The sequence below is a fragment of the Lipophrys pholis genome (genome assembly GCF_963383615.2).
Source record: "Lipophrys pholis genome assembly, chromosome: 3".
NCBI classification, from domain to species: domain Eukaryota; kingdom Metazoa; phylum Chordata; class Actinopteri; order Blenniiformes; family Blenniidae; genus Lipophrys; species Lipophrys pholis.
The window spans coordinates 19555844-19578294 of NC_137627.1; the positions used below are offsets into that span (position 1 = coordinate 19555844).

Below are 22451 nucleotides of genomic sequence, written 5' to 3' on the forward strand. Positions count from 1 at the left end.
TTATTTACTTCTTTTTTTTTTTTAGATTATTATTTTTTAAATGTTTTATATATTTCTTTATTTTTCTTGCGTGGAGCAGCACAGATGTGGTGGAACAACTGGCCTTCTCTCTCTCTCTCTCTCTCTCTCTCTCTCTCTCTCTCTCTCTCTCTCTCTCTCTCTCTTGACAGACTGCTGCCGTGACGACAGTAATGAGAACAGGTGCAAAAGTCTTTCTGCATATTATTATTGGCTGTACAAAAAAAAAAATCAGAAATAAAGTTTGTATTTATTGTGTACAAATGTTAATTAATAAAAAACATGGAAAACGGTGCGTCAGCGTTTGCTTTTTCGTGCTCACGATGTGTGTTTTCATCCCACAATGGCATACACAGGAAGTGTGTGTGTGTGTGTGTGTGTTGATGTTACAGTGAGGAGAAGTGGGCGTGATTAAAACACTATAACCATCAGAGGGCAGAGGAGTTTCCTGAGTGGAGCCAGAGGGAGCAGAGGAGAACCTGCATCCCTCAACCATTTAGGATTCTTGAATACGCTCTGGCCAGAACTTCCCTTCCTTTAATTGATAGCAGTATAAGAGCCATGGGCTCTGGGGGGAAACGAATAGACGGGCCTCGTCCGTCCTGTGTGAAAATCTACCTGTGCTCCAACCCTGAGGGTATGTAAATGATCCACGATGCCAGAGCAGCTGCCCGGGTTTCCTCTTTTGAGTTGACTTTTGTGTGTGTTTATCCTCTTTGTGTTCCTGTGTGTGTGTGCAGACAGCGTGGTGGAGCGCAGGGCTCTGAGAGACACTGCGTTTCCCCGGCTTAGAGAGCAATGCAGACACTCCACTGGCCTGGAGGTCAGGGTGAGTGCCAACCTCCTTTACATAAACGCAGCTCGCAGTGTAGAAAATACTACTTTACCAGTTTTTTTTCTTCCTTTTTGTGCTTATGGGATCTTACAGTCACTGCTATATGTGCACAATACTGCTGATCAGAAGTGCATCATAAATGACTCCCAAAGTTTAGATGAGGACTTTTAACTGAACCAATTAAACTCACTGCAATGTGTGCACTGAAAGATTTTCCCAGACAAGGATATAAATTACATTTATTCAAACAATCAAATCTGTGCTCCAGGTTTGCTGTGAACTGGCCACGATCACACAGATTTCATAATTTACAGTTAAATAAATTGTCCTCCCTCCATTTGAATGCATTTGAAGGAAGACTATCTGCATTTCCTAATACGTATTTGTCGGCTCAGTATTTGTAATTTCCCACAAACAAATCTGGATGTCTTATTTTAAAGGACTATGCATTAGCACACAAATCATTTTATGATTATTATGATTAGAAGTGATGTTAAAAAGTCGCAGCTCATAATCTATTAAAAAGGCTTTTTGTACTTCTGTATTTTTATTTTATTATTATTTTATTTTAAGGTACAACAAAAAACACAAAACAAGTTATACAATATGGAGGTAAATCATCTGCTGGCTAATTTTCTGAGAGTGATGCAGGTGGATCGAAACAAGCGATTCACAAAGGGTGTGTGTGCGTGTGTGTGTGTGTGTGTGTGTGTGTGTGTGTGTGTGTGTGTGTGTGTGTGTGTGTGTGTGTGTGTGTGTGTGTGTGTGTGTGTGTGTGTGTGTGTGTGTTCTCCTTCAGGCCATTCCTTTAAAGCTGCAGTCGAATCCACTCAACTTTATTTAATTAAACCCGACAACAAAGAGGACGAGCAGCTGTAATACAACTGCTTGCATTGTGTTTCTGACCTGGCTTTTGTGTGTGTGTGTGTGTGTGTGTGTGTGTGTGTGTGTGTGTGTGTGTGTGTGTGTGTGTGTGTGTGTGTGTGTGTGCGTGTGTATCTGATCACCTCGGGTCACTTCAATCAGAGCTTTGTGCCGGGCCTCTATTGAGCAGCATGTGTAATTAGACAGAGGGAAGATAAACTCTAGTGAACCTGCCCGTCCTCCTCTCTGTTTCAATCTTTCCTCGTCTCTCCACTCTTGTTTTTTTTTGTTGTTGTTGTTGTTAAACCTTTAACTCTGCTTGTTTTGTTTGCAGCTGATAGATCCGTTTGAGTCCAGGGATCCCGGGCGCTGGCCAGATGAAAACAGCAGGCGGGAGCTAATAAGGGCTTGCAGAGAAAGCTCAGCCGGGCCTTTTCTACTGGTAAATTAAACACACAGTACAGTGCGGCTGAGGCTGTTTGTAATTTGGCACCAGCCTCAGTGGATAATTTGCAGCTGCAGGGGTCAATTAACTGTTGTTACCTGTTGACCCATGACTGAATAGCTGCAGTCAATTAGAGTTCAGGTGTTTTTGATATTAAAAGAATGTCAACAGAAGCTTCCATAGCTGATGGGACAAGATGTGCTTGAATGAATAGAAAACTGGTCACGTCTACAGCCAATGTACAGCTACATTCGGTCAGCATTTAGTGCATCCCCATGGAGCAATGGGCAGCAGTTGGGGGTCTCAATGGTTTTGCTCAGGTGGCTCCAATGGTAACCTCAGCTATGAGACTTGAATCTCATCATAAGCTCAAAGCAGCCATATTGCTCAGTATCAGTCTCACATATCTAAATATCAAAACCAATCTTCATTGTTTGAGCCTGTGTCTTTCAGTTTTGCAAAAGAAATAGCTCAGATAGTCATCAGATAGTTATTCAACAGAAGATTTGGGGTTCAAATCTCACTGCTGATCCGTCACCACAATGAACTAATGTAGAATTTCTACAAACTAAAACTACAAAATACCCAGAAAGTCCTGATCATTATCAACACAGAGCTTTCGGTACCCTGTACTGTTTCTCATATTGCGCACAACAGCTGAACCCAGTCGGTCACTTCCTGTTGTGCATTAATCAAGCAAAGTAAAGGCAGGGGCACATAAGGTGAAACTGTAAAAAAAAAGAAAATGTTGCTTTATGAGCTTCATAAATCCATTCCTTCTTCCCGCTGTTTCCTCTGCGGCCACACGGCGGCGTTGCAGACCCTGATCGGTCACCAGTATGGCCCAGCCGGCCTGCCCACCCGGGTGGAGGTGTCCGAGTACCAGCTGCTGCTGCACCAGAGCCAGCGGGCGGGCCTCAGCACCCAGGAGCTGGAGGCGGAGTACCAGAGGGACGAGAACAGCATCCCCGCCTCCTACTGCAGGACTCCGTCACCCAGACACACCCGCTGTCCCCCGGTGGGCAAAAACTCACTGCCTCGTTTCCATTTAGCAATTATAATGAGGTTCTCTCCTGCTGAGGGGAGCAGGAGAAGGTTCAGAGAAGGTTACGGATAATTAAATGGGGATATTAATCTCCTCCCGCAGATGATGCATCCCATTTCCCAAACAAGCATTTGGAAATAAATTGTTAATATAATGAGTCAAGTGAAGTTGTAATTTACGTCCTGACTCTTTGAACTGTTGTTGTTGTGCAGGCTGATGATGGGGGCAGCAGAGAAAAGGAGACGAGGGGGGTGTTTCACACCGCTGTGAGTCTGAGTGTGCAGAGCGGCCTGATGAGCCCAGAGCGAGTGCAACACTTCTGCAGATCAGGTGAAATTCACACCGGCTTTCTGCACTTCCTGTGTCTTGATCAGGAGGAAAACATTTGCTTGATAACTGTCACAGAGGGGCGGAGGGTCGTAATCTCCTCTCCTCCACCCTTCACCTCCTCAACACCCTTTTCCTACAGATCGTCTCTTATAAACCTAAATATTTGTTTATGTTTTAAATGTAAATACTTTGGCTCTCCGCCGTCACTGGGTTTACTTGATTGAATGATGCTCTGTGTAGTTGTTGTTGTTTATGTGTCATCGAAGCCTTTGTCTTCAGCTCTTGACGCAGACCTGCGATTCGCTCTGGACGACTGTCCTGACGAGAACCTCGCTGGACGCTGCTTGGTCTACGTCAACAAGGTCGTCAATGCCAAAGGAAGGCAAGCGAAGCAACAGCTGCAGCCACACGTCGAGGTAAAATAATCTTCTTCTTTTTTTTTTACATTTTTCTGTGAGTTTGAGTGTATTTTCATAGTCGTGGATCAATGGACCTTCAAAATGTATTCCTCCGTCTACTTTTGAAAGGACCTAAACAATATTTTTTGTGCTAATTATTACAGGCAGTGTTGGGAATTCTGATAAAATAATGTGTTTCTACTACATGTCGACTTTTTGGCGGAAATGATTATTATTAGGAAATTAGTAAACACATTTACAGGAGTTTTATCTCAGCCGTTTAGTTGCAACTCCTTCTTTTAATTTGTTGATTATTCTCTCACAATAGCTTTTGCTGACTTTTGCATACCAGCGGAAAGTTATAGAAACTCTGCCCAGAAAGGCCCAGAGCCTGGAATCAAACCTGATTCTTTTTTTTTTTTTCCCATATTCTGCATTTTCAGGCTTTAACCTCTGATACTGTCCTACCGACCACAGCGCCCACCGATGGAGATTTATTATTGTCTGAGCTGTGTGACACCTTCCTCCCCGAGGCCGTCACCGCCCGCCAGCTTCTGGTCTACACCACAACCACGGAGTGCGACCCCCGCCACGGCTACACCACCACCCGGAGACGGGGCTACGCCGAGTCCCTGAGCCAGCAGGTCTACTGCGACCTGGCCAGGCTGACAGATGGCTTGAACGTCCCAGAAAGGAGAGAGGACACTTTGAGGAGGGAGCGGGCCGAGCAGGAGGAGCTGTGTGACCTCCTGTCTGGACTGTACGAGCTTTCCCAACCAGAGGAGGAACAGGTGAGGCACAGGATGAAGTAACTGTGTCACAAACACAGCTCACATGTCATGCTTTGGATATTTTTTTCAACTTCTTAAGGTCTGATTGGACTTTGATGACTGCTTGTAGGTCAGAGCCTATGTGGAGCAGAGAGGCCAGCAGCGCCCTCTCGTGGTGACAGGAGGCCCCTGCACAGGGAAGACGGTGCTGGTCGCACACTGCACTCGGGAAGTAGGTGGAATTAAGTCAAACCCATTTTCTTTCATTTATTCACACAAGAGATCACAACAGAAAAGCCTTTGAAATATAAGTGATGATTATTTGTATATAAAGATACATTGTTTTTTGTGTTTACAATTTGTTTATGGTACCATATTCAACCAAATAGAAGACAAGGGGTTTTTTTCTCTGGGAAATCCGCCATGAAAAGTGAGGTGGTGTTATAATCGGGGTCTGGTGTAGAACATACGTACGGTGTAACGGGTCGTCTTTTCAGTGTTGTATCATTATTCTGAGGAAGAAAAACACCCAGACTCCTTGAATCGGAGAAGAAATGACGATCAAATACCATGATTATTTTTTACACGACAAACTCCATTTGTGTGAACAAAAAGGAGAGAGATCAGTGATGGTGACGTCCAGTGGGAATGAACAATGTCGAGTGTGTCCTTATAGGTATTCTGATGCCTTCAAATGTTTATTTGCTCACACATATTCAGCTCAATGTGTTGCAGTCATCTGTACTTAAAAAAGGTCAAAATAAAATTTCTGTCCAAGCAATAGTTGGTCTGCAAACACCTTTTTTTTTTTCCAGATTTGAGCCTTGTTAAAGGATCATTCAGGGTCGTCTTACATTCAACCAGTAAGATGGTTTGAAATTAGACAAATTCATTTTGGAAAAAAAAAAAAGCACATGTACATTGTAGCACGATTTTGCACAAATCTGCACGTTTGACTGAAATACACAACGGTGTTTTGTATCTGTTTGTCTTCGCAGATACAGTCGTGGTGCACGAACAGCGATCCCGTGGTGATCGGTTATCTTTGCAGCCTATCAAGCGATTCTTCTCCAAAACATCTGCTGTCCAGCCTTTGCAGTCAAATCGCTGACAGATATCACACGTCTTCCTCCGGGCAGGATCCCGGCGTCCGCCTCCACACTAACCAGACACATCTAAGCTGCAGCACGTACACCGGCGAGCTCGAATCCAGCTGCAGCGCCACGTCTGCTCTGCGATCCCGCCATGGACCCGGCACTGACGGACAGTTTTATGGCCCTGATCTGAACCAGGGGAACAAAACATATCTTGACCCCAAAGAACTCCACTCCGGCCTCCTAAAACCAGATATTTGTCTGTCCGACCTTAAAGAACTGCTCTTATCTCTACTGACCCTCCTGCCCTCAGAGAAACGGCCTCTTGTGCTCCTCCTTGACGGATTGGACCAACTGGAGAACAGCTCTGGTTCTCAGGTCGTCCAGACCCTCCCCTCCCCCCTCCCTCCTCACGTCAAGCTCATCCTCGCGGTGTCACGTTACCGAGGGTGCCTCCTGCACGCCGTCGAGCTGCACTACCCGCAGCAGCGCGGCGCGGAGGAGTCGGCCTGCCAGCGTGTCCAGCTGGGACGGGTGGACAGGAAGCAGTGTGTGCAGATGTTGACATCGCTGCTGAGACGTTCGGGGAGGAGGGTAACTTCAGGGCAACAAGTTCTGGTGAACCAGGCGCTGAGCTGCTGTGGGCTTCCCCTCTACGCCCGACTCCTGCACGCACACACATCGCTCTGGCGCTCTGGTATAACCAACAACTCTGGTCATAGTTATTCTTCTTTTGAGGCAAAAATATAAAATGCCAGGTGAAGACTACAAACAGCAACATGACGCTATGACTTTACAAAGTTGCTGTGTCCGTGACATCCAGCTCCAGTCCTGTTCTTCAGGGGTGAAAGTAGAGAATTAAAAATTCTCACTTTACTGTAATTTTGTTCGATAGTTGCACTTTTTTTAGACATACGGACAGTGGATGGATGAAATCTAAACTGCTACTGAATGCACTCAAGATTTGAATGAGTATTCTAAAATTTCCAAGTGTATTTTTGTATCCATTGAGTTTTGTAAATATTTGCTGGCAACAAAATTGAGATATTGTCATTTTCATTTATGTTTTTTTTTTTTTTTAAATGCTTCATCAATATTTCTAACAGGTAAATTAAATCCAATAAATCCAAAGTACTTTGTAATTTTATTTTCCAACAACAATACTTATTAATAATAACAATAATTATTTTCGCCTGAATTCACCTCATACACATGTTTTTTGGACTGTGGCAAGAAACCAGACTGCAGAGAGAGAAAATGCAAACAACTGATCATATTTGCACTTTAATTTCAAAGTACTAACTACTACACCATCATACCATGACGGCCGGAGTTGCACACGTGCTGTACGGCATTGATGAGAGTAAAATCCACTTGGAATACTCAGTGTGCTGATGCACCTTCAGACAGGTTATAGCATGTGGCACAGAGAAGTGTACCAACCTTTTGACTTGAACACCTTATATCACTCAGTTTGTGTTAATCGCGAAATATTGTCACTAAGAACATTTTGAACATTTTAAAAACAAAAGAAAACTCCTCCTACTGCACCACCTCACATTGCGTCTCCTTCTCTCCCCAGACTCAGATGTGACGGACTCGTCTCTGCCCAACAGCGTCCATTCGTCCATTTCCGCCCTCCTGGATCTCCTCGGGCACAAACACGGCTCGTCTTTGGTGGAACGTGCCGTCTCCGTCCTCACCCTCTCTCGTGTCGGGCTCGCCGAGCCCGAGTTCGCAGATTTGTTGTGCCGACACAACGGGAGCGAGGTGGCCCAGGTCGACGTGGAGCGACTCCTATTGGATTTGAGAAGCTTCCTGGTGATGAGAACGGCTGCCGGTTCTCAGGTTCTGCAGTGGGTGAGCCGGCATTTCAAGCTGGTCGTGGCTAAAAGGTTTCTAGGCGGCGAGGAGGTGCGGAGGGAGATTCACGCGGAGATGGCGGGTTATTTCAGCGGCTGCCGCCTTCATGGAGGCGATGAATCCAACCGAAGAGATGCCTTCGCCTCACATGTAGACAAACCGTCCGGCCAAACCTTTGGGTTCACTGCTTTCAGTGACGCTGGCCAGGTGAGCTTGAGGAGAGTCGTAGAACTTCGTCATCATTTGAAACAAAGTGGAAAGTGGGAGGATCTGGAGAGCGGGCTGCTCATGTCGTTACACTACCACCAGGCAATGGTTCAGGCTGGACTTCTGGCAGAGCTGGCGGCCATGTTGGAGTCCTGCGAGGACTCGCCTCGGTCCGAGTTTCTAAGAGAACGACTCCTCCTGGCAAGCATTTTAAAATCCTCTGCTTGTTTCCTGCGGAGTTCACCTCTGCAGCTGTGTGCAGTGATGGAGTCGGGACTCCTCCCCTATCTGGAGGTCTTTCCCGCCCTGAAGGGCTACGTCAGAGACGTCAGACTGGACAGGAGGAGGAGAGGAAGCGGCTTAGGAATATCGCTTTGTCCCAGTCCTTCCTCTGTTCTCCCCATCCAGTATCTAAAGCTCAACAATAAAACCAAGGACCTCCGTGTGACAGAGACTGCTGTTGCGGGGCGCAGGGTCGTGGCGCAGGTTTTAAGCGACGGCTCAGCTTTTATTTGGAAAGGCTGCGGTGGCGCGCTCGCTAAACTGTCGCTGACGTGGGAGGAGAGCGAGCTGAAGTTTGCAGGAGCGAAGAGCAGCGGAGAATTGCTCCTGCTGGCAACGCAGTGCCACAAACTTTTCGTGTGCGATGCAGCAGGTCCGGAGACGTTTCAGAAGATTAAAGTCCCTCTGAGACCAGAGTCCGAATCCAGCCAGACGCTGAATAAAATCCAGGGTTTTGTTGCTTGTCCGAAAAAGTTGCTCATGTGGAGGAAAGACGAGAGTTATGTGAGTGTGTTTGACCGCCAGATTGAGACCACGACTTATCTCCAGTGTCCGAGCTCTGTGACCTGCGTGGTCGTGTCCTCTGATTGCCGCTGCGCGTACTGCGGACAGGACGAAGGCACAGTGTCCATATTTGACTTAGAAAGCAGCACTCTGATTGGCTCCTGTTCAAACTCCAACCGCAGCGAGGTCGCGTCAATAATCCTCAGCGAAGAAGATCACTTGGAGATGGCGTGTGTGGACAGGAGCGGGAGCGTAGCCCTGTGGGGCGTGGCAGCCAAAACACAACCACCGAGACTTGTTAAGGAAATATGCGGTCGCAAATCCAACGAAATCCTCGGTACAGATTTTTCTCCCGAGACTGACACTCTTCTGGTGTGTAAAGCTGACCAGGTTACTCTGTATGACACTTGTAACTGGGAGCTATGGGACCAGTTCTTGGCCCCACAGAGCAGAGCCTTCAGTCACACCATGCTCTCTCAAGACGGCCATCTTTTGCTGGCTCTGTTAGAAACCTGCACTCTGGTCCTGGTGTGGAGGATCACCTCCGGGGAATGTGTTCTCTCCTTAGAAATGAACAAGCGGCCACATGCGCTCCTCAAGACCACCACAGATTTCATCTATGTCGCCCGTGACGGCTCCCTGACGGCGTGGGATTCCGAGATGATCGCCGCCGCGGGAACGACTCCCAAAATGAAGTGCGGCATCAAAGCGGTGGCGGTCGAACCGAAAGGGAAGTGGTTCTACACTGCTGACGGGTCCGAGAGAGTGTGGCGATGGCGTTTAGAATCGAACCTTCCACACGCTCACTTCCTGCACGACGGACCCGTGGAAAAACTGCTGCTCTCGCCGAACGGCGTCCACCTCGTGTCACTTTCCGCGGGAGAGATTTACGTCTGGCAGCTGGAGAGCGGCAACAATGTCGTGCGTATCGGTGGCAGCAGGGCGACGAACATCCTCATCACGCCAAACAGTCACTTCGGGGTGAGCATTTCTGAGCGGGGGCTCTCGCGAGTTTGGCGGTTGGCGCACGGGAGCATCGTGTGCAGCATCCACCTGTACCTGTCCGACGCTCAGGTGTCGCCTGAAGGCACCTTCCTCATCGGCCGCCGCTCCGGAGACCTGGTGGCTGCCAATCTGTGGTCGGGCTCCATCAGCAAACGTTTCTCCTGCGTGGAAGGTTCAGAGCGCGTCGTCGCCTTCCAAACAATCTCACAGCACCCGGACCACGTGCTGGTGATGGCCGCCTCGGGGGCGGTGTACACCTGGAACGTAGCGGAGGAAACGGCGTGCAGGCACTTCCAGCTGCCGGAAACATTTCGGTGTCGACCGCAAGACTTCCAGATGCCCTCCGATAGCAGCTACGCTCTGCTGTCCACTGATAACGACTCCATCAACCTCCTCGACCTTTCTCAGGTCAGACTGTGCACATTCAGAAGTGACGGGCTCGTCATTAAAGCCTGTTTGGACAAAAATGGCCGCTTCGCTGTGTACGTATCGCTACCCTCCAGCTTGGAGGGTAGCTGTATCTGTTTCCTGCACACAAGGCCCGTCCTGACCGTCGTCCGACTGTCTGATGGAGAAACAATCGGCAGTGTGAGTCTGGCAAAGAGCCCACTCACTGTGGTCGTCCGCGGACAGCGTGTGTTTGTGGGTTTGGAAGACGGGTCTGTAGCTGTTTACTCCGTTTTCAACGTCAATGAGAACGAGTTGTTGAGGAGCCGGGGAGATTCAAACGGCCAAGGCAAACAGTGTCTTTATGATAAAGACTTACCCTGCTGCTTTCCTCGAGCTGCCGCCACTGTTACATGGAGTTAGGATGAGTGGAGAGGGATTGATACAGAGAACGGGTTTAATAAAACACATAATACGTTTTTTTTTCCAAGTGTAACAGGATGACAACTTTCATTTGTTGCAAATACGCAATATAAAACTGCATTGTAATAAATAAACCTTCCAAAACATTTTTGTCATTGAGGTTTCGTTCACTTGACTGTATGAATATATTCACTGTTGATATTGTAGTTTCAGTTGATCTCACTCAGTCAAACATTATGATGTGTTTCACAATAACAACACAGTGAGTGAGTCAGAAAGTGAGGGAAGAAGGTAAGTACAGAGATAAGTAAATAAGCCTCACCGTCAATAAACTCGTGATTTGAAGGGATAAATAACCCCTCCTATCTACTCAAGGTTTCATTTCAGTGAAAACAAAACCTCTGCCTGGGTGTCCTGTGCCTTACTTGGAGTAGATCCACATATTGTTGTTTACATTGTAAATCATGTTTAATTGTACATAACAGATATTATTTTCTTTTTAAACATATTGTTGATGTTTTTGTTGGTAAACAATGCTGTGTTGGTGTATTTACATCATGTCTTTTGTTCTTGAGTAAATTGTTTTAAAATATTTTGAATATCAGAAAACAGAGCATATTGTCTGTACATCATTTATTAAAACTTGTGCTTTAAAAAAAAACATTTACATGATGCGATTTATTTTAAAGGAGACATATCATGCTTTTAAATCCTTCCTTTTTACATATAAATCATACAGTTGTGGTCTATACAACGCAAAACTGCAATGCTTGGGTCTGAATTCCTCATTATTAGAGCTCCACAGGCCCCTTTTCAACCCCTTTTCTGATTCGCTTCTGAGAGCAACTCGTTTTGGGGCGGTCTCTTCATACCCCTCCTCCTCTCCAGGTTGCAGAGGTGATACTCGGTTCAACGTCACCCTGTTCGGCCATCTTTGTAGTTTGATAGAACAGATACAATTATCTAGCGGCGCAGAAACTTTATATTCACACATTATTTACAAAATGTCAACAACGGAAGATTTGTCCATCCAGCCATACATGTTGGAGCCAGAGTCGGACCCGGCGGAGCGAGATGAAAATGACGATGATGCACCTACAGAACAACGTCTTCATATGGATGTAACGCAATGGTGTGTTACTATATTTACACTAACTTCTCCATCCATGCCCACTACTACAATACTGCCTGTATTACAACGACTATTTAACACAGAAGTTACATTATAATCTAAAACGAGCACACAGCGCTAACATATGAAGACGGTGCAACTGCTAATGCTAACAAAACAATGACAGGGACGTCTTATCATCACACTTTTTAGCGTTATATACGGCTTACCGAAGTGCTCTGTTCGTCGTCTCCATAGATAGAAGGAACTGACCGCTCAATCAGACGAAGTCTTTCGGCAAATCCTTCTTTATACTGGCGGAGGTTGTTGAAGCAGTCGTCCTTAAAGTGCTTCGCGCACACAAAAATGACCTTACCCACAGATGTGGGTACATTTCTGTGAAAAATAAAACTCAACCAGGCACTTCGAAAAGGTTCTGATGCTGGGAGACGGTTTAACGAAGCTTGTGGGTTACTACATCCAACAACCGAACATTTCGACTTATCCTCTCGTAACTTCGGTTGGACTACAAAATCGCAGCGAGAAACAAAAATGGCGGATTGCTCGAAATGTCGATGTCCTAATTTGGCAGTTCCGCTGAGAATACTGTGACGTCATTGTTCAAAAAACGTAATAGAGAATAGAAAAATCGAAACCGATCGCAAAATATGGCCAAAACAGAATATAAAGATATCAATGGAGCACCTGAAGAGACTACTTTGAACTTTTCTGTACTTCTAAACACTCTAAATATACAACAAAATGCATTTAAGGGCTAAAAAAGTGGATTTAGCATGATATGTCCCCTTTAATTGTCATTATGTGGCGGCGATTCTCATGCTGCATTTGCGTCCACTTATTGAGCTCGGAAATTTAACTCTTCTCAAGTTTTTGCGTTATTTCAAAAACAAAAGTGTTAAATTATTTTTGAACCATAATAGTATTGTCATTTTAAAGCAATCAGATGTTGTGAAAGTGATATAAAATGTATTGTGATCTCAAATGTAAGCGTTTTAATAAGTGCTGGAAATGACGACGATATAATATCCGACAACCCCTGAAGGCAGCACAGGTTGATAAAACTTTCCTGCAGCCCGAGCTCACCTCAGTCAGCTTGAAACTGTGAAACATGCAGCTTTACTGTTGGGGAGACAGCTCCAGCGGACAGTACGGTCCCCGGGGGGGCCTCAGCCCGGTGTCCTGGACCGTCCCCGGCCTCATCACCAGCATCTCCTGTGGGGAGAGTCACACTTTGTTCCTCAATGCCAATAGAGAGGTCTTGTCATGTGGACATAACTCACAGGGACAGCTGGGGAGGAGGAATACTGATGGAAAGAAACTGGGTGAGTAATTAAACATAATAACAATAGACGCTCAATTATTGTTGGTATTGCGCATGTATGTATAGTTTATTGCCTCCAAGTGTTGGATTTTTTTTTACTGAAAATCAACCCAGTTGACTTGTTTTCCTGCTCTGATGCCTGATGGGTTTAGTTGCATCCTCCTAACATTGCGCAGTCTTTATTTGTGGGTAAAGTTTCAGTTTCGTTTCATCCTCAGCGCAGGAATGAAACGACCGGAGTCCTGGAACAGCGGCCAGGAAAGAAACGCTTGATCGTGGTTATTATCAATTCAAAGCAAATCTTTATTTTACATATTATTTTAAAAGACTGATTAGTCTTTTAAAATAGAACATTGTGAAATAGATATATGCTGAACAATTACATAAAAGTGAATTAGTCCATAAATCGAAAGTTGAAAAAGATGAAAGAAGTGATCTTAACCAAAAAGATCTAAACAGTGACTGATTTTACTCTACAACTTTATACTTTATACTTTACACACACAGAAGACTATTGAATAATTTATTTATTTTTTCTACACACCATACTTGGATTCTGATTGTGATGACTATTGCCTCCACTTGAAAAATACAGAGAGTAAAAACTTCTGATCTTATAAAATTAAATTGTTCAAGATGAAGCGTTTTGGATTTTTATGACATATAACATAAAGATTAAACTTTCAATATGGCTTTCATATGTGGGGATATAGCTACGGTCTTAACTGTTGCACAAAAAGTCATTTTATAGTTAATTCTTTCCCTCCTTTTAAAAGAGTTTTCTCTCACTCTGAAAACTTCCTCCAGAGAGATCTTGTGGGGTATTTTTAACCTGGCAGTAGGGGCGTTTCCTTATTAAAAAGGTCCTGCAAGCCACTCACCAACACTTCCTGCTTCACAAATCACATACCTACAAGCTCTCAGTGTCTTATTGTCCCAGTGGACGTTCTGATGTTCTCCGTCGGTCTTCTCCTGTAAGGTCGTGTGGAAGGTCTGGGTAACGTGGTGGCGATCGCTTGCGGGCAGGACCATTGTCTGGCCGTGTGTGGAGCCGGACAGGTTTTCTCCTGGGGGGCAGGCGAGGACGGACAGCGGGGGCTGCTGCCCAATCACCAAGCAGTCAGTCTCAGACCAAGGTAACGTCTCAGCTGCTACTAGTTTCTCCACAAGTGCACTTCTGCAATCTATTTTTACAGCCGTGGTCCATGTCCGACTTGGACTTTTGGAGAACTTCAACTTGTGTGAATTAAGTGATCGATATGCACACGTTCGCTTTGACGTGCAAAATTCTCATTTGAATGTATTTTAACCAACTATTATCTCACCATTCTACAGTCGGGTGCCCATACAACTCCCCATTCCGATCATTCAGGTTGCCTGTGGAAACTCCCACTCCTTGGCATTGACCAAAGGTAAGACTTCAATGGCGGGACATCTTTGTGACGTGGACACAGGTGCCTGAGCTGGGGACAAATTTGGGGCGAGAGAGACAGTTTAGGACACACCCCCTCGCGACATCGACATTATTATTCTCATGACAAATAGGATACGTAACGAAAGGACATCAGAAAAACATCATATTACCTCGTATTGTAATATGTGAATTAGTGTGAACGTCGGCATCAATCGGCCAACTTTTACAGATTATTCACTTTTTTTACTTTTCTTATTTTTTCAGTCTTTTTTTTTTTCATTTTTCTTCCTTTTTTCTCCTTTTAAACATTTATTGGGGTCTTTTTTTTTTTTTTTTCTTTTTTTATCCTATCGATTATTCTCTAAAGTCTATACTCAGCTGCTAAAATTGGCCAATTAATGATCCGGGCCCTAGTTTGCAGGTTCGAATCCCACAGCTGAGGTGTAACCACTGTTGGTCCTCAGAAAGACTCATCCTAGAAAAACTTGATTGATGACTGCGATTCTTTTAATGAAGAATAGATGGATTGAAATGACATAAGTATGTGTTTTTAAAACGGCCTTTATGAATGAATTACTGTATCAGGTAAACAAAGCATTCCCGGATTTTTCTGACAGTTCATGTTGTCGTTGTCCAGGAGGAGACGTCTTCTCGTGGGGTCTGAACAGTCACGGTCAGCTGGGCCTGGGGAAGGAGGTGACGCTGCAGTACATACCCGACCTGGTGTGCGCTCTGTCCGGTGTGGCGGTGGCCCAGATCGCAGCCGGAGGGACCCACTCTCTGTTCCTGACGCTGCCGGGCCTGGTTTACTGCTGCGGGGCCAATAAGTCGGGCCAGCTGGGCCTCAACAGGGTGGATGAGAAAGGTAGACGTAGGGTGCCGAAAATGTACTCGGTGTGTAAGTCTTTTTTTAACCAGACGTTTCTGTGTTCGTGGTCGTCTTCAACAGGCAGGTTCAACGTCTGCATGGTTCCAGCTCTCAGACCTCTGGGCGTCTCCTTCATGAGCTGTGGAGAGTCGCACTCGGCCGTGTTGACAAAGGTACAAACAAATCCAAGACAGGCTCTCGGAGTCACCTCTGCCATTTACAAGTGATTGATAATCATGTCGCGTTTTTTAGTTTTTGACACGATGCTATGTGATTTCCAGGAGGGCAAAGTTTTCACGTTTGGAGAGGGCGGCCACGGTCAGCTCGGTCACAACTCCTCCGCGGATGAAGTAAGACCCAGACTGGTGGAAGTTCTGGACGGACCCGCCTGCCAGGTGGCGTGTGGAAGGTGAGTGAAGCTTTAGCTTAGACAGGGTTATTTGTTTCAGTTCAAAATCATTCAGTCATATTTAGCGTCACTTTAGAGTCATATTATCCAGCTTTTCAACACTTTCACATGGTCTGGTTGGTCCAAAAACGTTGTATTCTAAGTTTTTTGCCCCAAATCCGGCTTTTCCTTGATTTTCATCTATTTGAATATTGGATCATAGGAGCTGCATTCAGAATCTGCTGTGTCTGTGTGAGCTGGACTGGCTCCGCCCACACATGCCCATCTTGGGAAGAGCAAGAAGTACTTCCTCTCGTGGTGCCATGTGCCAGAGCAGAGCTGTCTAATTGTGGGAGGGTCAAAGGGAGGGCCTACCTTTATTGGGATTGGCTAAACCCCTGATGACACTTTGTGGGGTTTGATTTCTGATTGGCTCGTTGAAGCAACACACCTCATATTACTGTTGGAGGACCATTAGGAAGTGAATTCAGCGAGTAAGACAGGACGTAAACAGATCGTTCTTACTTAATTCACACATTCGTTGCCTCCCAGGCGTCACACGCTGGTTTTAGGCTCCTCTGGGAAGCTGTGGGCTTTCGGCAACGCGTCCAAACGTCAACTTGGAAGCGGCGCGGCAGATTGCAGTCCGAGTCCTGCTCTGGTTCAGCTTCCCTGGACCGTCGACAGCTCAGCAGCCGTACCCACTGGTGCGTACCTGCTGAACACTGAAATGTTGGATCTTAATGAATTGAATGGACACGACTTAACAGGCTTCATTCAAATTCACCAGACTTGAAAATATCAGCTGGGTGGAACACAAACTTCACCTACTCTTCACCTGCGCAGGTAAATATACAAAACCTCATAGATTATTTTTTTTTTACAGTGAATGATTATTAAAAGAAAAAACAACAAAAAAACACTTTTTTTGTATTTTTTACTTTTTTTCTTTCAAGAAAATAAATCCCGAGCAGATCATTGGTCGACTCGATCCGGCAAAACTGCAGAAATGGCTGACGCAGCAACCCGGCAACGTCGAAGCAAAGAGGTGACCGTTTCGTCTCGGCGTGCATTAAATATTCTAACTGCAGGATGTTCACCACGTTTTTCCCTATTTGATGTGACAGGGAAATCGCAGCAGTGTTCTTCACAAGTTCAAGTCTGGTCGCAAGTTTCACAAAGGCTGAGTGAGTTTTTGGTTGTTTTTTTTAACTCCAGTTTTAGCTGAATGAAAGAAGTTTCAGCCTGAGATTATTGTCACTGACGCTCCCTTGTCTGTACTGATGTGTTGGATGTCAGTGGGCCGCCGCTGGAAGCCGGAGCCTTGACCGTAGACCTCGAGGCCGCCGGTCAGACCTTTGACCAGCTGCTGGAAATACCGTGGATCAAACAATCAGTGAGGAGCAGAGTGAAATATTTGGACTGAAATTGGCTGCTGATAAAAAAAACGACAACGATGAGATGAAAATTGAAAAAAAAAGCTCCATTAGATATCATCTAACTTTTGTCGGTGCAGGTGAACCTGAAGGTCATGATTGACTTGCTGGTGGCTTCAAGAAGTGACCTGAAGTGTCCAGAGATCCTCCTGCTGCTGCTGAACTGCCCCCTGCTGCTGGAGGACTCCAGCGTCATGAACATGGTTTTACCTCTGGCTGTTGTCATTGAAAACCTCAACGAGAAAACTCTCTCCACGCTAAGTAAACGCCTCAGAAATACGCTGTGAGAATGTCAGTGGAGATGGATAATGTCAGTGAAATCAGATAATTGGATTATTACCAACCTTGTAAATGGGTTCATGATTACAAACTGCCTTCTTCTGATCCGTGTGCCGACTTAACAAAGCTGGATCGGTGTTGTTTAACCCCGCAGGAAGCTTGTGGTCCTCGCTGCCTGGTCACATGCTGATGAGGCACATCCTGGTCTTCAAGAGGGCGCTGGTCTTCATGCTCCTGAACGGCCTCCTGGCCACTCACAACCCGGGGATCAGATTCCTGCTGAACGCCCTCAAGCTCCTCCACAGAGTCAGTATTCAACATCCGCCATCAGCGGGTTGAGCAAAGCGCTTTTGTGGAATTTAAAATGACTTTACTGATCTGATGCCTTTTAAAGTTGAGCGAAACTCTGAGAACACCAAGTCGGCAGAGGAACTTTTCTTTTATCTGAAACTGAGTTGTACCTAATGTCCTGTTCCAAACTACTGTTATTAAAGTAGCAGAGGTGAAAGAAATGAATCATTACTCCACAGCTTTACTGTATTAGGTATTTTCCACATGTTAAAAGTTTTACTTTAACTTTTCATGTTGTTGTTTTCTTGTTTCTGTCTCTAAGACATCATTCATTGGTCCTATATGGTTATAAAACCACAAGTTTTTGTTTTGAAAGCTCATATTGTTGCCTCATAACCAAGCTTCAGTCATGCCCAATACTGTTTCTGAAATACCAAATGGTAATATTTTTTAATTATAGTTTTTTGTGATGAATATTTATTTACAGGCAAACAAAGTTGGAAAGTCCTACAAAGTCCCACTGAGCACCTTTTATGTGGAGGAACTCAATAGAACGGTGGTTCCACTTGAGGACTTCAGCCTTTGGCAAATATACGCTTCGGTGGAGGTAAAACAAAACCCAACATTCTCGGTTATACAGTGTCTGTCTTGAATATTCTGTTTGAATGCTTCTAGAATGATGACGATTCCTTTCTTTCTCTTCAAGGATGATGAAAAGACTCCTGCCATCTTCTGCCGCTACCCGTTCCTTTTCACTCTGATTTGCAAAGTGGCGATGTTTAACATCAGCGCCTTCTTTCTGAAGGTTTGGCTTTTGAAATGACATCGTTTGTGAACGTTTGCTACCTTAAACCCCGAGTTAGTTTCACTTAGTGACGGGATTGTGGTTCGAATCCCGCTCTATCCAGGACGGGCCAGCTGAGGATATGCGTCCTACCACAATAAGAGTTGATATTTTGTGTACTTTACATTTGTCTGAATATAAGATCGTCTGGTTATATTCATCGTCTAAGGAAGAAAAGAGAACTGTGTTTTCTTCATTTTATCTTTTAAATCTCAGTAAACACAATATGATACAGTAAAAGTATCCCTAACATTGATCTGCATCTATATATTGAGCAATACAGCAAAAAAAAGTGGAGCGTATGTGTTGTTTACTCTGAAATGTTCGTGTTTATTTCTTCACACTCATTCAATTCAGTGTGTTTCTTTTTTTTTCTTTTTTCCTCAAACACACACACACACAAAAAAAAAATTATTACAAAATTATAAAATAAGAGCCTTCTTAAAGGGCCCTGTCTTATATTGGAACCACTATGGTATTTTATTATAAACTTCTCCCTCTGTATTGTACGATCTGAGGTGCCTAATATTCTATATTTATGAGGGGAAACACGATAAATGGACTAGCGTGTTTTATTTTCAGTTCTTCAGATGTGACGTCACCGCATCACATTGTTGAACCCGTTTTAGTAGATCACGTCCCGGGTTTCCTCTCTGACCTCAGACTCTTGATTCATTTTCAATTTTCCCCTCAAGTTGTTTTTTCTTCTTCTTCTTGAATTTCAGAAGGTGCATCATGTCGTTCACTCCATGGCTCGGGCCTGGCCCGAGTTCGCGCTGACGAGCCCGACCGACTCCGCCCCGGCGCCGGTCTTCCAGCTCACCCTGAGACGAACCCACCTGCTGGAGGACACCCTCCGACAGCTCAACGCCGCCGAGCACTGCGCCTACCAGAGAGAGCTCCTGGTACTCCCAGCATCACAAAACCGCCTCCTGTTGTGGACGTGGCTTTCAGATATTCTTTTAATAGGTTGCCTCACATAGTTTTTAGTTGTGAAGCTTTAAGACGTTTAACTGGTACATCGAAGAGATTTTAAACAAAATAAAAGTATAAAAATGCAACTACAAAAGCATGTTGATATTAATGAGTACAATGATGATATTCACTTGGATTTATTTCATTTCATGTGCCCGGAGGGGAAGTTTCTGCCTGTTTTTCCACAATAACTTCAGTATTCTTCTGTGTTTCAATGTGTTTTTGACAATGTATGTCCATTATAATGAATAATATATTGACATTTATCTTTATTCTTTTTTACTCTGGTGGCCCTTTAATTTTGATAAATGTTCCTCAGTATACAGGATGTGATTATAAGTGTTGCTTAACTTTGTACTCCCAGGTGCAGTTTGTGGACGACAGGAAGTTTACCAACGTGAACAAAAAGGACCTTTTCCTTCACATTTTCGATGAGCTGATGGCTCCTGAATCGGGGATGTTCATACACAACGACACCATGACGCTGGTTTGGTTTCCTCCCCGGGTAAGACCAGGAGGATTTCTGAACTAAGGGACACTGTTCATCTACTCATTTTCATTATTGTATCTAAACCAGTGATGTGAACTTTTAGACTTTTATTTAGATTTTTTGTTCTGTCCCCAAACCAAAGCTGCCAAAAGTGGAGGAGAAGCAGTACTTCCTGTTTGGGATCCTGTGCGGCCTGGCTCTTTATAACCACAACATCATCCACCTGCCCTTCCCTCGGGCTCTCTTCAAAAAGCTGCTGGGCGTGCAGCCCACGCTGGACGACATGAAGGAGTTTCAACCCGTAGTGGCAGAGTAAGAAGAATTTTAAAATCACGGTTATATGTATCTTTAGTTTTTCTTATAATGCTGTCAAATCTTTATATTCTGCTGCGTGTGTTTATAAACAAACACAATTTTGTACTAATGCCATCATTTGTTTTGAGATTTGTCTGTCTACCTTAGGGTTTTTTTTCGTCCTCAGTTTGGACTCGCAGGCTGACTTTTGCCAAGTCCAGTATATGTAATGTATTTGACAGGACTGGATGTCACGGCAGTGCTGCTTTAGTGTTTATAAAGGCTTTATAACCAAGGTGACACGGTGCAGAACAAACTCCCTGATCAACCTGAACCTGCCAGTCCAAATTGCAGGCAAAGAAACCCAAACATATGCAACAAGCTCTGCTACGGCAGAAGAGAAACAAAACTTTTGTGAGATTGATTCACAGTTTTTTTGTTTTTTTCTGTGTCTTCAGGTCTTGCAGGTGCATTTTAGAGTACAGTCCTGATGAAGTGCAAACTCTGGACACTACGTTCACTGTATGTTTCCTGACTCACTTTTTGTGAAGCTTTTATTTTTGTTTGTTTGTTTACATGTTATCCATCAGCGGCATGATGCCATCCTCGGCCATATTAAGATCTGCCGTATGTATTGCAGGTGTCCTGGGGCGGTGAGGAGGTGGAGCTCGACCCCAAAGAAGCAGGAAAACTGGTCACAGGGTCAAACAGGTGCGTGGGGTTAGGGTTAGGGTTAGGGTTAGGGTTAGGGTTAGGGTTAGGGTTAGGGTTAGGGTTAGGGTTAGGGTTAGGGTTATCAAGCTGTCAATCCTCATGTTGTACGTTTTCTGCACATGCTGCCTTCTTGTATTTGAAACTCTGGACTCGTGTATGCATAACTAGAGCCTCCGTATAGAATTCTGCGCGTCATTTGCATCAACTTCTCACTGTTTGTTCGCCGTAGGAAAGAATTTGTCGCCGCCTACGTCGACTACGCCTTCAACAAGTCGGTGGAGGGGGTGTTCGAGGCGTTCAAGCGAGGGTTTTTTACAGTGTGCGACATCAACGTGGTGGAGTTCTTCCAGCCGGAGGAGCTGCAGTCAGTGATGGTGGGACAAGAAAACCCCGACTGGGAGGTGTTGAAGCAGGTGTGCAGGAGACCCCCGGAGTCAGAGATGTCCACGGGGATACAAACTGCTGATGGCAGATACATGAGCTTCATTATTCGTTTTATTATTATGTTTAATGTCCAATTAATACAATCTGCTTCATACTTTTAGTAGAAAAAACAAAACAGTTTTGCGTAATGTTGACATAGTGTGTGTTTCCTGCTCAGAACACGGTTTATGAAGGAGGCTACCACGCAGAGCATCCAAACATCATCAGCTTCTGGGACGTGTTCGAGAGCCTGACCGAGGAGCAGAAGAAAAAATTCCTCTGTATGTTACATTTTACATTAAAAAAAAAAATTTATTTCCCGGTGAACCATTCCTCTGTAATGGGGAACCAATCACGGAGCTCCGTCGCATTGTCGTTTTCCCGCAGTGTTCCTGACGGGCTGCGACCGCGTCCCTTTCCTGGGGATGGCGAGCATCCAGATGAAAGTGGTCCCGCTGCCCGACGCCACCGAGCTCCACCTGCCGGAGTCTCTCACCTGCCACTGCCTGCTGCTGCTGCCCACGTATGGCAGATACCCCATCGACAGGACCATGAGGAGCAGAATCCTCGAGGCCATCAATCACAACCGAGGCTTCTGGAAGTGACGAGACGCTGCAGCGCTTTGAACCGTCCCGTGTGACTTTGTTTTTTAATGCAGACACGTCGATGGTAATTCTAACCTGGATTATTAATGAACTGTGTGTGTGTGTGTGTGTGTGTTAAGTACAATGAGGTTATTTTACCAATTCACTGCCCTCATTGACATTCTCCATCTGCACCAAGCTTTATAGTCATAATCAGTAACTCAAGTTGTATTCACAATTCCTCCCCACTTGCATTTTACCAATAAAATAAATGTTTATCTCCATTATATGTCTTGCGTTTTATTATATCAAGTCAAAAATTTTACAATTTTAGACACCAAGATCAGTCTGGATAATCAGTGTAAGTAAGTGAGTGAGTAAGGTTTATTTTTAAAGCGCTTTTCAGATAAAAAAAAAAAGAAAATCACAAAGCGCTGTACATAAAATGGATGCAATAAAACAACATACAAATTTCAAAGTACACAGTGTTCACTCTATTATTAGATCATTTCAGAGATCTCTCAAGTT

At 44.8% G+C, this 22451-nt stretch overlaps 2 protein-coding genes across 2 annotated transcripts; both read left to right on the forward strand.

The window, feature by feature from the left end:
• Positions 1-474: 474 nt before the first annotated feature.
• LOC308107430 (NACHT and WD repeat domain-containing protein 2) lies at positions 475-10470 on the forward strand (the record flags this gene model as incomplete). The annotated part of the gene is made up of 10 exons (XM_080459749.1): positions 475-655; positions 759-847; positions 2052-2159; positions 2983-3180; positions 3420-3537; positions 3817-3953; positions 4379-4726; positions 4836-4937; positions 5704-6496; positions 7382-10470. Exons 1-10 carry the CDS (start codon positions 580-582, stop codon positions 10468-10470), a joined length of 5058 nt encoding a protein of 1685 aa, XP_080315875.1. The 5' UTR covers positions 475-579.
• Positions 10471-12649: 2179 nt separating this feature from the next.
• Positions 12650-22209, forward strand: LOC308106951 (putative E3 ubiquitin-protein ligase HERC4). The gene is made up of 23 exons (XM_080458995.1): positions 12650-12924; positions 13903-14059; positions 14259-14335; positions 14975-15202; positions 15287-15378; positions 15487-15614; positions 16146-16300; positions 16384-16439; positions 16550-16641; positions 16721-16780; positions 16893-16989; positions 17110-17290; positions 17463-17614; positions 18087-18206; positions 18306-18404; positions 19169-19348; positions 19783-19923; positions 20051-20220; positions 20661-20724; positions 20843-20913; positions 21146-21329; positions 21518-21620; positions 21727-22209. The coding sequence occupies exons 1-23, from the start codon at positions 12711-12713 to the stop codon at positions 21942-21944; spliced, it is 3039 nt and encodes a 1012-aa protein (XP_080315121.1). The 5' UTR covers positions 12650-12710; the 3' UTR covers positions 21945-22209.
• The last annotated feature ends 242 nt before the right edge of the window (positions 22210-22451 follow it).